Source organism: Apostichopus japonicus, chromosome 16, assembly GCF_037975245.1.
Source record: "Apostichopus japonicus isolate 1M-3 chromosome 16, ASM3797524v1, whole genome shotgun sequence".
NCBI classification, from domain to species: Eukaryota; Metazoa; Echinodermata; class Holothuroidea; order Aspidochirotida; family Stichopodidae; genus Apostichopus; species Apostichopus japonicus.
Window position 1 is genome coordinate 23,121,830 of NC_092576.1, and position 17,756 is coordinate 23,139,585.

The 17,756-nt window shown below is 35.5% G+C and overlaps 1 protein-coding gene across 1 annotated transcript in view; it reads right to left on the minus strand.

The window, feature by feature from the left end:
- Nucleotides 1-17,756, minus strand: part of LOC139982073 (uncharacterized) — a 50,272-nt gene that overhangs the window by 17,980 nt on the left and 14,536 nt on the right. Inside the window, exons 4-6 of the mRNA XM_071994592.1 lie at nucleotides 14,623-14,886; nucleotides 12,532-14,075; nucleotides 198-415 (exon numbers count right to left, since the gene is read on the minus strand). Coding sequence (XP_071850693.1) covers nucleotides 198-415; nucleotides 12,532-14,075; nucleotides 14,623-14,886 — 2,026 coding nt within the window. The remainder of the gene's footprint in view (nucleotides 1-197; nucleotides 416-12,531; nucleotides 14,076-14,622; nucleotides 14,887-17,756) is intronic.

The window sequence follows — 17,756 nt, forward strand, 5'->3', positions numbered from 1 at the left end:
TAAATATAAATTTAGCTAGTACAAAAACATGAAACTTCAACGGTAATTACCGATATTACTATTAATAAATATATTTGTTGAAACATACATAACTGAAAGCTAAATTATTCCGACGTTTTGTTTTTGTTTGCCTTCAATTATTTTGTCAGGTTTGAACATTTAGAACTGGAAATCGTCACCTATTACATTATACTCACGACAGCTCCTTTAAATGTTCAGAACGTAGCCCATAACGGAATATCATCGTAACGTCTTCCTCTGTTAGTATCCTAGGCTCCTTATTTACTTGCTCTGTCACTATGTGTATCTTCTCTACCGTCAATATTTGATTCAATCTGAGTTCAGAGTGAAGCACAATAACATCTTCTTCACACTCCTTGAAAGATTTGTTGAGGCACACACTGGTGATGGGAATCTGACGGAAAACAAAGCATGGATTTAAAGCATGGAAATGTTAACTCCCTGGTGAATACACGTTAGTAATACCTTTGATCAATAAGTTGATTGGGTCCTTGACTGCTTTCAATTTGATGGCTCAGAGTAACTTGGAGTGTAAAGTATATTGTCGATTTGAACGGGACAAAAAGAGGGGTTAGGTTTCATAGGTGCAAAATACTTAAACAGTTGGGAAACAGTAACGTATGACGAGTGCAATAACTATGATGACATGAAAGCCATACTTTTAAGTTTATCACCAAAATACATTGTTCTAAATGTATATTCTAAATATAACAATGATATGAATTATTTAAGTACTTAATATAGAATATTAATTATGAAAGCAAATCATAGTAGATTCCTATAAAGTTGTGGTGATAGATAAAGTAGGTGCAAGCATTTAAGAGGAGCAGGAGATAGAGAGATGTGGGAGGGTTTGGAGAAGAGAAGAGCTACATAATATATCTACTTTACGACAGGTACTTTAAGTTCCGTTACATTTGTTTACTTTATAAATTCGACCGCTGTCAGACACAAAGTTCCATAATATGTTGAACTGTTTATATAAATCTATTTGCAAAGTTATCGCCTTTGGATACCGTATTTCTTTCTTGCATTTACTGCCACAATGCTATATAAATTGTTTTACGGGAGGAACATATACCTCTTCCTTTTGTAACTCTAATATTCTATAAATCCATCCAAAAAGCAATATCTTAAGAGCATCCCATACAAAAAAGTCCTGAAGGAAACCTGCAGGAATCCTGCAGGAATCCTATAGGATTCCTGCATATGAAACAGGATTCCTTCCAAATGGATATTGAACTATAAACCACTTAGTGTTAGAAACTTGATTTTTTCATTGTAGAGCAGGATTCTTTTACAAAAATACATGATTCTTGAATTCACGATAAAAACTCTTCATTAACAAACATGTATCCTTCACATGCAAGCAGGAATCCTTCAGCCACAGTCTGGAATCCTTCATACACATGCAGGATTCTTTCATTTACGTACAAGAATCCTTCATATGCATGCAGGATTCCATGATGCTTGTACAGGAATCCTTCATAAGCATGCAGGATTCCTTTATTTATGTACACGAGTCCTTCATATGCATGCAGGGTTCCTTAATACACATACAAGAATCCTTCGTAAACATGCAGGAATCCTTCATTAACCTACAAGAATCCTTCACTCAGTCTATACACATGCAGAAACCCTTCATATCATGTAGGAATCCTTTATACAAAATAATTAGGGTTGCATACAAAAATCCTTCACATATGCACACAGGACTCCTTCATATACATGCAGGAATCCTTCATACTGTATGCATGCAAGAATCCTACATTCTCGTTGTACATGTATGAGTTTTGAAATTTAGAGAAATTTATCTCTCTAAATTCTCTCCCTCTATTAATTAATAGAGGCACTTTATTACGTTGTTTACTAGAAATATGCGAGAATGTATTTACATTGTACTCATGATTTTAAAAGACTCTGCAAGATATTTTACAGGATTGTACAGGATTCTGGAGTCAATAAACATGGATATTAACAGGATTGTGCAGGATTGTTTTTAAAGTTTATGCAAGATAGTTTACAGGATCGTACATGACTTTTAAAAGACTACAAGATAATTTACAGGATTGTACATGATTACTAAAATGTTATGCAAGATAATATTCAAAACTTTTAAAAGACAATGCAAGACAATTTACAGGATTGTAAAGGACTTTTAAAAAAAATTATGCAAACCAAATTACAAGATTTAACAGCAGTTTGAAAGACTATTTACAGGATTGCATTGTACTTTTAATATATTTTCATGAGAAATTACAGGATTGTGCATGACTTTTAAAGGACTATGCAAGGCAATTTAAAGGATTGTGCAGGATTATTAAAAGATTATGCAAGATAATATACAGGATTGTACAGGACTTTTAAAAGACTATGCAAGACAATTTACAGGGCTGGACAGGATTTTTGAAATACTATACAAGATTATATACAGGATTGTACAAGACTTTAGAAAGACTATGCAAGATAATATACAGGATGGAACTGGATTTTCAAAGACTGCAAGAAATTATAAAGTATTTTAAAAGATTATGCAAGATAATTTACAGGATTGTACAGGACTTTTGAAAGACTATGCAAGATAATATACAGGATTGTACAGGACTTTTGAAAGAATATGCAAGATAATAAATAGGATTGTACAGGATTTTGGAAAAAACTATACAAGATTATATACAGGATTGTACAAGACTTTAGAAAGACTATGCAAGATAATATACAGGATGGAACCGGATTTTTCAAAGACTGTGCAAGAAATTATAAAGTATTTTAAAAGATTATGCAAGATAATTTACAGGATTGTACAGAATTTATGAAAGACTATGGAAGATAATAAACAGGATGGAACAGGATTTTTGAAAAACTATACAAGATTATATACAGGATTGTACAAGACTTTAGAAAGACTATGCAAGATAATATACAGGATGGAACCGGATTTTTCAAAGACTGTGCAAGAAATTATAAAGTATTTTAAAAGATTATGCAAGATAATATACAGGATTGTACAGAATTTATGAAAGACTATGGAAGAAAATAAACAGGATGGAACAGGATTTTTGAAAGACTATGCAAGATAATTTACAGGATTGTACAGGACTTTGAAAGACTGTGCAAGATAATTTACGGGATTGTAAAGGACTTTTGAAAGACTATGCAAAATAAATAACAGGATTGTAAAGGACTTTTAAAAGATTATGCAAGAAAATATACAAGATTGTACAGGATTTTTGAAAGACTATGCAAGATAATATACATGATTGTACAGAATTTTTGAAAGACTATGCAAGACAACTTACAGGATTGTACAGGATTTTTGAAATACTATGCAAGATAATATACAGGATTGTACAAGACTTTAGAAAGACTATGCAAGATAATTTACAGGATTGTACAGGACTTTTAAAAGACTATGCAAGATAATTACAAGATCGTAAAGGACTTTTAAAAGACTATGCAAGATAAATACAGGATCGTAAAGGACTTTTAAAAGATTATGCAAGAAAATTTACAGGATTGTACAGGACTTTTGAAAGACAATGCAAGATAATATACAGGATGGAACTGGATTTTCAAAGACTGCAAGAAATTATACAGTATTTTAAAAGATTATGCAAGATCATTTACAGGGTTTTACAGGACTTTTGAAAGACTATGCAAGATAGTATACAGGATTGTACAGGACTTTTGAAAGACTATGCAAGATAATTACAGGATCATAAAGGACTTTAAAAAATTATGCAAGAAAATTTACAGGATTGTATCGGATTTTTGAAAGACTATGCAAGATAATATACAGGATTGAACCGGATTTTTCAAAGACTATGCAAGAAATTATACAGGATTTTAACAGATTTGCAAGCTAATTTACAGGATTGTTTAGGATTTTTAAAAGGTTATGCATGACAAATTAAAGGATTGTTCATAATTTATGAGAGCGAAGTTCTTCCAGTATATAATTTAATACGCAGCATACACCTGCATTATTTTGATGTGATTGAGACGAGCTCGCATCTATATTTAGATCAGTGATTCATAGTCTATGAAAGTAAAACGCATATTGCCAAGTCAAGATCAAGATAAAAATAATTAATGTATAAGTTATATTGTGATTCAACTTTTCCCAATTTATCATTATTTTGAATTTTGAAATAAATAATTATATTCATAATTTTCAGTGACACGAAACTCTCAAATTGGGAGGCAATTTTCTCCATTTTTGATAATCACATTGTGTACGAGGTTAAAGTTGACCTTTGACCCCAACACCATATTCAATTCGAAACCGCGAAGCAACGCGTACCACAGCTGTTTAACTTTTGCACAGCGTAAGCATTGCCCGACATAGTTTTACACGAACACTCTGATACAAATAAATTGATTTACAAAATAATTTTTGTGGAAATTTCTAAGCAACTTTCAACTGTTACTCACCCAAGAAGGTCTACAGAAGAATGGAATTATTAACCGCCTACCTGTTATTCCTTAAACTTGGAGGTAAAACTAATGTTAATTGTTAGGCCACTAGTACTATTATGGTTAGTGTAACTGTCGTTAGGCTGGCGTTTTGCAATACACAAGTGCAATGACAGTGAGTAGCTTAGGCTTCTACTGTGGCATTCTTAACACCAAACTGCATTATAAACATCAGTTAAAATTGTGTTATGTGTGTTTTGGGCTAGATTGAACGCAGTGGCACATCATCTTCTATGTATTTCCAAACAAGTGCTGGGACTAAGACTCAATACTTTATTTGAAGCCTAAGCTACACTCATTTGGTAAAGTTTTCCTGTAGTTTCCCATGTGAATCTAAATGGGTACAGGGTAGGGCCTGTATTCTATGTGATTGTATAAAGCAAGGCTAAATCTTCAAACATACAGTACTAGTACAGTACTGTATATACTTATAGTACAGTATATACTTTAGCACTAGCCTACTAGTAAGACTAAATGAAACGATCGAAAGACAAACTTAGTGTAACAAAGTACTGATACTTCTCTAGCCTAGGTGCGAACAGGCTTGTTAATGTTAAGTGAGTCAGCAATATAACAACTAAAAACGATTAGGCCTATAGTATAAATAAGTTGGTTCAGTGCATTTGTGTTTCTAAAATTTTATATTTTTAGATCATAAAAACAAACAAAGATTTAGCCTATGTTTTATTATCTCTGTAGTCTGGGCATTTGATTCTGGTTGCAATGATGAGGACACTCTGGTTCAAATGTTTAGCGTTATACAGTCTGCATCAAACTTTGGAATTGCTTTTTTGAGACTATTGTGGAAGCAAATCTCACAATACTTTGTGGTAACAACTTTATTTCATTTTCCTCAAATGATGAATACTTCTGATTTGCTGTTTCCTTTTTCCAGGAAGAATTGAAAAGCCAAATATCCAGGTCAAGGGTGAGGTTTCCTGTGATATACTACACCAGTGTGGAGGCAACAAGAGAAGTGTAGAAAAGTGTTATGTATGGCTTAAAGACATTTTGTGTTAAGTTGATATATGTGTACCCTTTGCAGGACCGAAGAGTTTTTCCGAGAGTCCAAAAAGCAAAGGAACAAGTGCTATAGAGAAAAAAGATGGAAAAGTGAGTTTAACTAAATAATTGTACCCAACTGTTTAATGACAATAAAGATACTTTTCATAACCTGTTTTAAAAGAAAAACAGTCTGGTACATCATTTACGTGCAAGCTTCATAAGTAAGGCGGATTTTTAACAGATTTGGGATGATTATTTACATTATAAACATGATTATTAAGCTTTGAAAAACAACTTGGTGTTATACTGTGCAAAGCAAACAATTATTTGGAAAAGCTGCTATTCCTTGCTTATCATTTAAGGGAACTAGATTTAAATGTTTACCTCCCAATATGTTGTGTAAAAGTAAGTTGGCCTGACGTTTCGATCCTAGCAGGATCTTCTTCAGAGGCTAAATGACAAGTTACAGTAACAGAGGGGACAAAAACACGCACAGAATACAGACAGGTTAATGAGCACGGTGAACACAATGAGATGGATGAAAGGGGATTATAAGTAGAAAGCAACAGGAGAAGAGGAGAGGAAGGAGATAAACTGTGGAGGGACAAAGAGAGGATTAAAGGCACAGGGTAGGGAATAAACTGGAGAGGGACAAAGACAGAAAGGTGTGAAGAAAAATGGAGGGGAAGAGAGCTGTGAGAAGAAGAGTGAAAGGGGGGGGGGAGGGAGAAAGGGGAGAAGGAGTAGGGAACAAAGGAAAGTTAGTCATGTCCTTCCTGAATGTTCAGCCCATGAGGTTGAATGGTACGGAGGCGTTGCATCCAGAGCCTCTCTCTGCTGATTCGTACTAGGTCAGGACGGCTACCTAAGGATTCAATCCCCTGTAGGGACATGTCGTTAATGGTATGGTTGGGAAGGTTAAAATGTTCTCCAACTGGGGTCTCAGTCTTCATGGTGTTGACTGTGGATCTGTGACCATAGAATCGCTTCTTGAGGGTGGTTTTGGTTTCGCCAACATACTGGATGCCGCAAACTCTACAAGAGATCAGATAGATGACATTGGTGGTAGTGCAAGTGATGTGACCCTTAGTCTTGTGTGTGAGTTGCATGCTGTGGCTGGTGATGGAATTGGATTCAACAATGTGGTGGCTGCAGACGATGCATCTCGAAGTACGATCACATTTGAAGGTACCATGCTGAATGGGTGTGGGGTTATTCAAACTGACAGCATATTGCTGTCACTTAACTTGTTAACTTGTACCGTCGAGTCGTGTCTGACCCCTGGTGATGACCATGACTTTCATCCTCCAATCCTTCCGGCTCCTGGTTGCCCCTCGCAGTCCATCCACAGTCAGCCCAGTTGCCTGCTTGACACCATCCATCCAAAGTAGCTGTCACTTCCAAGTTAATTTTTCAGAGGAATTTTTCTAGACACTTCTTTTTTCAAAGTTGGATTTAACTTTAAACCCATATTATTATTTTGTTTTTAACAGTTATTGTTTGACATTAAATTACTTTTAGTTTTATATTTAAATCCAGGAAATGGAAAGTATGTTGCTGTCACTTACAACTTAACTTTTCAATGGAGATCTTCTGGACAGTTTTTTCTTAAAAGTGGCTTTAACCAACACTATTATAGACTGATGGTGACTTTTAATTGGCAAAGTCATCTTTCCACTTTTGCCTGTTTTTTCTTTAAAGAACTAACATTTCTAGTTATCAGTCTGTACAAATGCCAATAAACAGTATTCAGATCTGTAAATTACCTTGCATAATCTTTTTAATAGTCATGTACAATCCTGTAAATTATCTTGCATAATCTTTAAACATTCCTGTACAATCCTGAATATTATCTTGAATAGTATTTAAAACCAGAATGAAAACATTTCATGGTTCCTTGTTATTGCATTAAATGTCTGAAAATTAACTTTGACCTTGTATAAATTTACACACAAAGGTCAGCCAGGTGTCAACCTATTGACATTTTTGATCGGAAGGTACCTTTGATATCCAAATCTAGCATCAAAACCAAACATTTTCTTTTTCGCCCGTTTTCTCCCAAACTAAGCACATTTTTTCTAATGTGACCTTTGACCTTTTGACCTTGGTTTCAAATGTAGTTTGATCTGCTGATTCCAAAAATCAACACGACAAGTCTGTACAGCCATCCTAACTCCGACAGAAAACTTTGACCCCATATAAGTTCGCACACAAAGGTCACACTGGGGTCAACCTATCGATATTTATGATCGGAAGGTACCTTTGACATCTGAAAATAGCATCGAAACTGTAAAAATCCCCAAAACACGAAAAGGTCACCAGAGGTCAAATTGAGGTCAAGGGTCACCCAGATGTGAGTCGACAATTGGATTACATTGAAGCAACTCCCAACCCTAACGGACAATTCATTCTCAAGTTATCGCAAAAATACTAGATTTTTAACATTAATTGACCTTTGGTGACCTCAGATCACATGACCGTTAAGTTTCGAAATGTTTCCCTAACCAGTTCCCAACTTGTCCCAAAATATCAACCTTGTCGCACATTGGCACTGGGAGTTATTGCAGTTTTAGTATTTTGGGTTTTTGGACCATAACTGACCTTTGGTCACCTTTGTGGGCACCAAAAACAATAGGGTTCATCTACTCACTATGGGCTACTCACTACATCACCCACCCACCAAGTTTGATCATGATCAGTCAACCCCTTGTTGAGTTATCGTGCATACAAGCTAAAGCGTCACACACACACACACACATACATGTTTGTGTTTCATTCAGACCGAGGACCCCATTGTATTTTCCATTGTTCAAATCCACGTACCCTAACTTTAACAATACCCCATAGAATAGAATTCTTCCGAGGACGTGGTGATTCTTTAGAAATCACAACCGAGGACCTGAAATTCTTTTGTTCAAGTCCTCGGTCAGATAGCAAAACAAACGCACATACACGCACACACACGCACACAAACCTGAATGCATAGGTTCCTTTGCTTTTAGCAAGGAACCAAAAATCCTGAACAATCATGTATTTTATCTTGCATAGTCTTTCAAAAATCCTGTACAATCCTGTATATTTAACTTGCATAGTCTTTCAAAAATCCTGTACAATCCTGTAAATTATCTTGCATAGTCTTTCAAAGTCCTGTACAATCCTGTAAATTTTCTTGCATAGTCTTTCAAAAGTCCTGTACAATCCTGTATATTATCTTTCATAGTCTTTCAAAAGTCCTGTACAATCCTGTAAATTTTCTTGCATAGTCTTTCAAAAGTCCTGTACAATCCTGTAAATTATCTTGCATAGTCTTTCAAAAGTCCTGTACAATCCTGTATATTATCCTGCATAGTCCTTTAAAAATCCTGCAAATTTTCTTGTAGGATTCCTGCATAAATCCTGCAGGATGTGGCCTAATCCTGGCATAATTTCTGCATAAAATCCCACAGGATCCTGCAGGATTTTATGCAGGATTTTGTGCAGGACTTTTTTGTATGGGATACCATTTTAATTAACGGAGCGAATAATCGTGGCTACAGTCCTTAAATCCCGGAGGAGAGAGAACTCGTATTCGTTTATCTTGAAATAAGACTGCACCAACTTTGAATGTGATGAAGAGATCGTCGGCGCTACTTACTGGAAGCGGAGAGGAATTCAGTTTACAATTTATTTCATTAAGAGGTCGCCCTCCTAATTTTACCATTGATGTATGTGTGGGTGCGTTTGTATGTGTTTTAGTCCGATATGTACATTGATGTATTTGTCTTTTTGGAAAACTTGTGATTAATTACAGTAAATAGTCTCCCTGGAGCAAATTATATGTAAGTCCGCTTAATTTATTTATATTTTATTCTACTATCGCCCGTTGCTAGTAGTCAGTAGAAACGAGTTGAAATTATATCGTTGTAATATATAACTAGAAAACAGATTTAGTGTTTGTTTTCGTCTTCTTGCGTCACTTCCCTGCCATCATCACGATTCTTCAGTGATAAGTTCATAAGTTCACGTTTACCTGATACGGTTGAAAGTCATCTGTACAATTGCTAATTGCGTACACCTTTTCTCGCTGTTATACATAATTATTGCAGGATATTGAAAATATGTATGAATCCAATATTATTAACTACTCAATATATACTCTGAAGGATATAATTACGATACTGAAATTATTTTAAGATATGAACTAGATCGAATAGCAAGCAGACAAATGGAAAATGAGATCAAACATTTTGAAAACTATAAATACTCAATTAGCAAAGCACGCGCAAAAGTAAATGAAATAAAATGCTAAACAATAGTGTAACGTTCGCCGGCCGAAAAGCAAACCGAATGCATATCTACTTGAATGATCAAGAACAGAGAGTGAATGAAATTAAGCACAATACAATATATAAGTAGACCCTCAAGTGGCTGTACTCAACTTCTTCTTTATGTCGTTAAGTCTCTTACATTATTGCGCAGTTGAATGCACATGTCCGGCTATTGTCTATAGCACGGCATGTCTGTACGGAGATTACAATTACTGTTGTTAGAGCAGATATTGGTTTCAGGACCAGCGGTTTTTCTGGTGTTATTGTTCTAGTTTACATATCTAAATTTCGTATTGGAGTACTATTTTCAGTTGACGTTATTACTGTGTTGACGTAATTCAGAAAGTGTTCTACCTGTTATCCTTTTTGTAGGTACATGGTTGATCCGTCTTGCAACGTCATACAGTATATGTATTTTTTTATTATATCGATTTAAGCTGAACTGTTAAGACAATGTATTAGTACCTTTTTTATTCCAATGGTTTAATTTCATAGTGCAAACATATGAGCACTCTGCAGTTGTTGATTTTCTTTGAAGATTTTCCAGTTTACTAAATGAAGATGCTTGGTACTCAGTTCCCGATGTTATGCCAAAGCTCAGTAGCTCATGCGGTGAGGGTGGTTGTGACAATCTAATTGTGACACATGAGAAAAACTGGTCATTCCTAAACTATACAATGTTGCCGCAGGTATATATCAACAAAACCAACCTTTGTTAGTTGAACATCTGCGTGTTAAAAACTTTACAAGCATTTTGTCTAACTGTAAGATTGATACTTGCAAATATTACCATTTCTCTCTTTCTCTTTGTTGATATCATACAAATTAAAATGATATTGATGTTTGTTTTATAGTGATATGATTTCGATATCAAAAATTACTGTCAATAGTAGTAATGATTGCTTTCATTGTTTGTCGTGCATTTCAGTCAGGGACATCGGCATTGCTATGTTTTTTATTGATACATTGGTAATTTTTGGTAGAAGTTGGAGGTCCTATAAACCATATGCTTGCTGTTCTGAATAGAAATGTGTGACCCCTTATTCGATTTTGCCATTTCTGTGATTGATATCATGTTTCCCTTACTCATCTTAACATTGCCCTATAGCGCATACTGTTCCTTTAAGCACCCAGCTTTAGAATACATGCAGCATAATTTGTTTTGTACTATCTTTGTAGAATAATTTTATATATTTGTGTCAACCAAAGAAATTATTATTTTTTACTTCGTTTTGTCATTTCTGTGGTTAGTGTGATGGTTCCCTTATCCATCTAATAATGAGCCCATAGTGCAATGTTTTAGTATTTGCTATACTGGATGCACTTATCTAAATCTCTTTATCGTATCCTTCTAAATAACAATGATTGTATTTTGTCTTTATATATTGTGGTATTTATTCAGTTTGTGATGAACTTAGTTTCACCTATTAATTTGTCAAAATAACAGTCGTTTATTACCAACAGTGAAATGAAAATTCAACATACTATCCTCCAAATTGACTAAGTCGATATTTGCACTAGAGAATATTGAATTCGTTCCACTAAATATTGTATAGGGTAAAACAAAATTTCCCTTTTCGCATAGTCGACCATTTGACACATTGTTTGTACATACATTTCTTAATGATGTACCGTACTATTAATTTATAGTCGAGTTACATCTTTATTAATTTATACTTTCAAAGAGAGTTTGCGCATGTAATTGCTTAAAAGAGTTAACGGAAGGAAATAAGTGATTTTCTATATTTTGATAGTGTATATTCAAGAACACTCACATTACTGTAGCTTATAACTCCATATTGAGGCGATGTGGATTGAATGGGTCAAATGTTAAATACCTACAGAGTGACTTGACCATGAACATCTTCAAACGAAGGTAGTATTCGATAGACTGGGATTGTTGGTTACTTACTTGACGGTCATTTTACACTCTAGTCGCGGTGTCTCATTGAATACATGCCTATATAACAGCTACAACTATTGTAAAAACTACGTTCTAATCGTAATTTTAGAGTTACGGTTAATACTATCTAGGTGCAAAAAATACTGCACTAAAATTAATTATTTTTGGCTCTTATAACAGCTTACTGTCTATTTGTTGCAAAAATAAACATCAGTTTGAACTAATAGAAAATAGAAGAGCTGACTGTCGAACAACCACAATATATACAAGATTTAGTTTAAAATTTAATATACCTGTAGTGGATGATTTAAGTAGGATCAAAACATGCATGGGATTGCCAATGCAGATTACATTTTATACCGGAGGGTTGCTGCCCTATGTTCATTAAGCAGTTTCCTATATAGATGAGGGGGGTGGGGATAATTCCACAGATAAACTAAGAAGTCGAATGGTGTTATCCAAGTAAACTTTAGACGATGCATTCGTTTTGTATAAGTATCCCTTACACATGATTTTGTTAAAATATACTTTGTGTTCTGGTGCTGAGGAATAAGCCTCTTATTTTTATTTGGGGGGGGGGGGGGTGGGGGTGGAGATTGGTAAATTATTATTATTCGTGTCCATACAAGGAAACGTATCATTATTATCGTATCATCCATATCCTCATATAAATACTTTGTAACTGAAATGCTGGTCACATGGATACTGCTCTACTTAAAATAATAATTTCGGTTGAATGTGGTGGAAATTCAACCATGCCAGGGTTGTAAAGTATACTGTTGCCAATCATGCGACAATAGTAGTATATGCAATACTTACGTTGCTTTTCGCTGCAATGTCAAGAATCTGTATTGTTGACCTTTGAAGGAGCCTGCTATCAGTAGAGTTGAAGGTAACGCCTCCTGTACATAAATCTGCCACCATGGCCACTACATCACCAGGCTCGCAAACTTGTTCAAAGAAACATAATATTGCAAAAGATTGCCCGTCCTTTATTCCTTTCAGATACTTGATGATTCTTGATGAAGCTTTCTTATTGAGTCCACAAGCAAATCTAAAGACAAACTGTAGATCTACAGGGTTTATTTTCTCAAACTCTTTCTGGAGCCAAAAAGGAAACATGCTACCTGCATACCTTGAAAGATAATTGGCAGCGTACCATTCAGCAAATAGTTTGTGATAAAATCTGACAACAGTTGTTCGCTGAAGAAAAGGAACCGCCGCCATCCCTGGTTTATCATTTATCTTGAGAATGTCTTCTTCAATTAGGATTCCTGTTGTGATGAGTTCATTGTAACATCCATCGCCAACATTGGTCTTGAACGTTTTTTTTTGCCAAGCAATCTGCTGATTCTTTCCAGTAAGAGCATCAAATAATAGTTTGTTAAGCCTTGGATGAACTGGAATGATAGCACAGTCATTTCGTTTTCTAGCGTGACCCATTTTGTTCCACATATGCTCATAAAAGCACGTTAGAATGTGCCTAAAAAAACTGGTAACAGACACAGACACAAACGATACCACGCTTTCTTCTTCGTAAGAGATGTGCACAAACATCACACAGAAGAGAGGTACTTGACAAATGTCGCTTAGCACAGGATTGCTAGTGAGAAGATCATTGATTTTCCTAGCCGCTTCATCATCATTACCAGCAACAGATTTTCTGATGTACTCATCCCTTGCATTATCATCAAAACCTGTCAAACGAACATACACTGTCTCTGCATCAAGATTATCAGGTATATAGGATGACCTCGTACATGTTATTACCTTAAAGTTTGCAAACATATTACCAGCGATGATTTTCATAACTTGTGGTACCTCAATATTATCTTTGTCCGGATATTCATCATACCCATCAAAAACCAGCACTGTGCCCGGGCTGTTTCTTAAAATCCCCATAATATCTACCTCTGTTAGATTTGATTCATCTGGCATCAACATCAGTTTGACTGCTTGACAAACCGACGATATACCGCCGAGGAGTCTTAGTGGAAGCAAGATAAAGATAGCTACATCTTTCAATGGAGATGAATCAGATCCATTACACCAGTCATAAGCAGCTTGTAATGTAAACGTTGTTTTACCATAACCAGGATCGCCTTCTAACAGTATTCGCTTTGAAGATATTATGTCATCGTTAAATACATCGCGATATGAGTTTAGCTTTACTGCTTCCATTCTTTTCCCTTCCAATGGACGTTCACTTCCTTTATTGTCTCTTCCGTGCATTTCAATACCACCTTCTACAAATATGTCATTCACACGATACACCTTTTCGCGGATGTAAGGTATTGGATTGATCTTGCTGTAAAGTTGTTTGTAAAATGTCTTGAGGTATCGTACAAACTGGCATGTCTTATCTGTTCTCAAAATAATAGAAACATATAACAGTGTTTTATTCTTTGTTATGTTTTATGATACTTACTTGAAACTGGTTATTAATAATAATAACAACAAGAACAAATAATAATCATAATACTTATAATAACAATTATAATGATGACGACGACAAATGAACTGTAGCCTGTAACCACTAACATGACGTCATATTATCACTGAGAAAACGTGGCATGCGCAAAAATCTGATTAATATACTTGATATATAGCTTACATTTAGCTTACAAACATTTTACTTATAGTCCTAATAAATCAGTTTAACATGTTTTCAACTTATAAACTGCTGTGATATTTACACAGGCTAACTTGCAGCAGTCGTTTATATGTGTGTATTTGACAATGACTTGGTAATTAGTCTCAGATATTTAGTTGTTAACACATTAACGGACTTTAAATAATATAATATAGACTAGTCTATGTTTTTTCCTCTATGCAGGCATTGTATTCCGTCATTTGTTTGGTCGTTCATGTGTCAGTCTCTAGTCAGATATATATCGCACTACACCTTACCTTCGGATCCAGGGAAAATACTACGCAGGGTGCTAAGTAAACCCTGAAGTCCCAATTGATCAAGAGCAGTCAACAAGGGTGAGATGTCATTAGGCTTTATTTGACCCCGTTCTGCCATGAAGGAGACCATGAGTAGCCCGGTGCTCTTTTTTGCATGTCGTAGCTCGTCATTCTCAGCAGGAGTAAATTTGAAGAGCGTTGCAAGTTTGAGTATGATTTCAGTTGTGAGGCAATTGGCTAGGCGTACCTTAAACCTGCCAAAATCTGTGAAGAGAATTTTACAAACATGAACGGTCTTGACTGAGTATGATTGGACAATTCTTCTTTACTCCAGATTCTTCCACCCCAAAATTGACGATTTATGTTAATCAGTACCGGAACACGTAGCGACCAAGATAGTATAACTCACACCTAGCACCCATCGTTGGGTACGTTCTACACTTTACCGAAGTCCACAAACTTCCTAATTTGATAGCCGACGCTCAACAAGCACTACCCGGAGTGACCCCTTCTGGCCCTGACAAAATACATGGTTCAGACTTTTGTAAACTAGCCAGGACACATAAGCTATTCCCTCCTTGTCGACCTATTATTACAGGAATTGGTACGCTTACTGAGCATCTTTCAGGATACATGGGCTCCATACTCAACATGACGAGAATAAGTCCATTGACCATAGGTTGCATTTTTCAGCACTCTTGACCTCAACTTACTGAAACTTTATGTCTTCTGCAAACAGACTGGTTAGTTTCGAAGAGTTGATTTGTTCACACCTTGCCATGTCTGCCTTAATCTGATAGTCATTTGGCTACAAGCTGTGTAATGAGTTGCATAATAGACAAAAAGGCAGCTCAAGTAAGGTGCGCAAAGATGGGACTGATCACTCAGCTAACCAACTGGAAAAAAAACCTGCCCTTCAGTACATACGCCGGGTTTTTGGATGCAACCTATAGCTAATTGACACTTTCGTGGCATGAACCCATCGTTAAACCATATTCCTTCTTAGTTTACAGGACATTACACATTGTTTTGAGCATATTTAATAACATTCAGACAATTACCGACTAATTCCTTACTTGTAACTATGGATGTATTCTTTTTGTACACCAATATCTCTCATAATGAGGGAATCATCGCTTGTCAACATTTCCTTCATATGCCACCAACCCCACTTTAGCTGATGACCTTGGTTCTATTTTACGTTTCATTTTAAGTAAAACTTATTTCTTTTTTACTGGGATTATCTCCAAATCAATGGTACCGCTATGGGCACTAAGATAGCACCATGTTAGGCCAACGTATTTATGCACGAATTGAAACTGAAATTGATATTCACTTTTCCTATAAAGCCATCACATTATCATAGATACATTGACGATATTTTTGTCTGGTCACATGGTAAAGAAGCTGTAAAGTCTTTCTTTGAATGTGTGAATTCTTTTTCATGACAACATTATATTTTCTGTTAAAGTAACTGAACAACGAATAACATTTTTTGTATAGCAATTCTTTAACCACTTCGGTCTTTTATAAGCCGGCTATTCATATGAATTTACACTTTAATAGTTTTCACCCACATAATCTCAAGAGTTCTATTGTTTACAGCTAATGCGTACTTTGTAAACAGGGCAATTATGTAGGTGAAACAGTCTCCCGGTTCCGCTTACGTTTTAATAATCACAAAAAATCTATTCGTGATAATTTTACAGAATTCTCCGTTTCCGAACATTTCAATCTTCATAGTCATTCTCTCAAAAACCTAAAATGTATTTTAATTGCCTGAAACTGTAAATCTGCTACTGATTTTAAACGTAGAGAAATCGATTGGATCTTTCGTATTAAATTTCACATCACCGGCCTCATCAAAGACTTCGAACCCCTTAACAACTATCAGTTCACAAACATATGTAATCCGTTCTTTGCTCCTTAATCCGCTTCTGTATAGTCATGGATTATTTGGTTTAATATCATCAATGCAACTTACACCTATATACTGTAGCGTCATACTTTCATTGTGTTACATTTTGTACTTTTCATTAAACTGCCAAGTATTGCTGACGAAGGTCCCAGGGACCATCTGTTTATGATGTACAGAAAATTTTCATTTATATTAATATCAATTTCAAATAGGATACCTATTGAGATAAGTTCATTGTAACATACATTGCCAACATTGTTCTTGAATATGTCTTTCTGCCAAACAATCTGCTGAATCTTTCCAGTAAGCGCATCAAATAATAGTTTGTTAAGCTTTGAATATTCTGGAATGGTAGCACGGTCATTTGGTTTTCTAGCGTGACCCGTTTTGTTCCTCATATGCTCATAAAAGCACGTTAGCATGTGACTGAAAAAACTGGTAACAGACGCGAAGGATACCACGCTTTCTTCTTCATAAGAGATATGTACAAACATCACACAGAAGAGAGGTACCTGACAAATGTCGCTAAGCACAGGATTGCTAGTGAGAAGATCATTGATTCTCCTAGCCGCTTGATTATCGTTAACACTAACAGCTCTTCTGATGTACTCATCCCTTGATTATCATCAAAACCTGTCAAACGAACTTTCACTGTCCCTACATCAAGATTAGCGGGTAAATAAGCTGACCTAGAACATGTTATCACCTTAAAGTTCGCAAACATCTTACCAGCGATTATTTTATTAATTTCTGATTGATCACTGATATCTTTGTCCGGATATTCATCATACCCATCTAAAATCATCACTACGCACCGGCTGTTTAACAGAATTTCAATAATGTCTTCCTCTGTTAGATTTCATTCACCTGACACCAGCATTAGTTTGATTGCGGGTCAAATCGACAATAAACCGCAGAGGAGTATTAGTGGAAGCAAGATAAAGATAGCTACATCTTTAAATGGAGATGAATCAGATACATTGCACCAGTCATAAGCAGCTTGTAATGTAAACGTTGACTTGCCATAACCAGGATCGCCTTCTAACAGTATTCGCTTTGAAGATATTATGTCATCATTAAATACATCGTGGTATGATTTTAGTTCTACTGATTCCATTCTTTTCCCTTCCAATGGACGTTCGCTTCCTTTATTGTTTCTTCCGTACATTTCAATACCACCTTCTACAAATACATCATTCACACGAAACACCTTTTC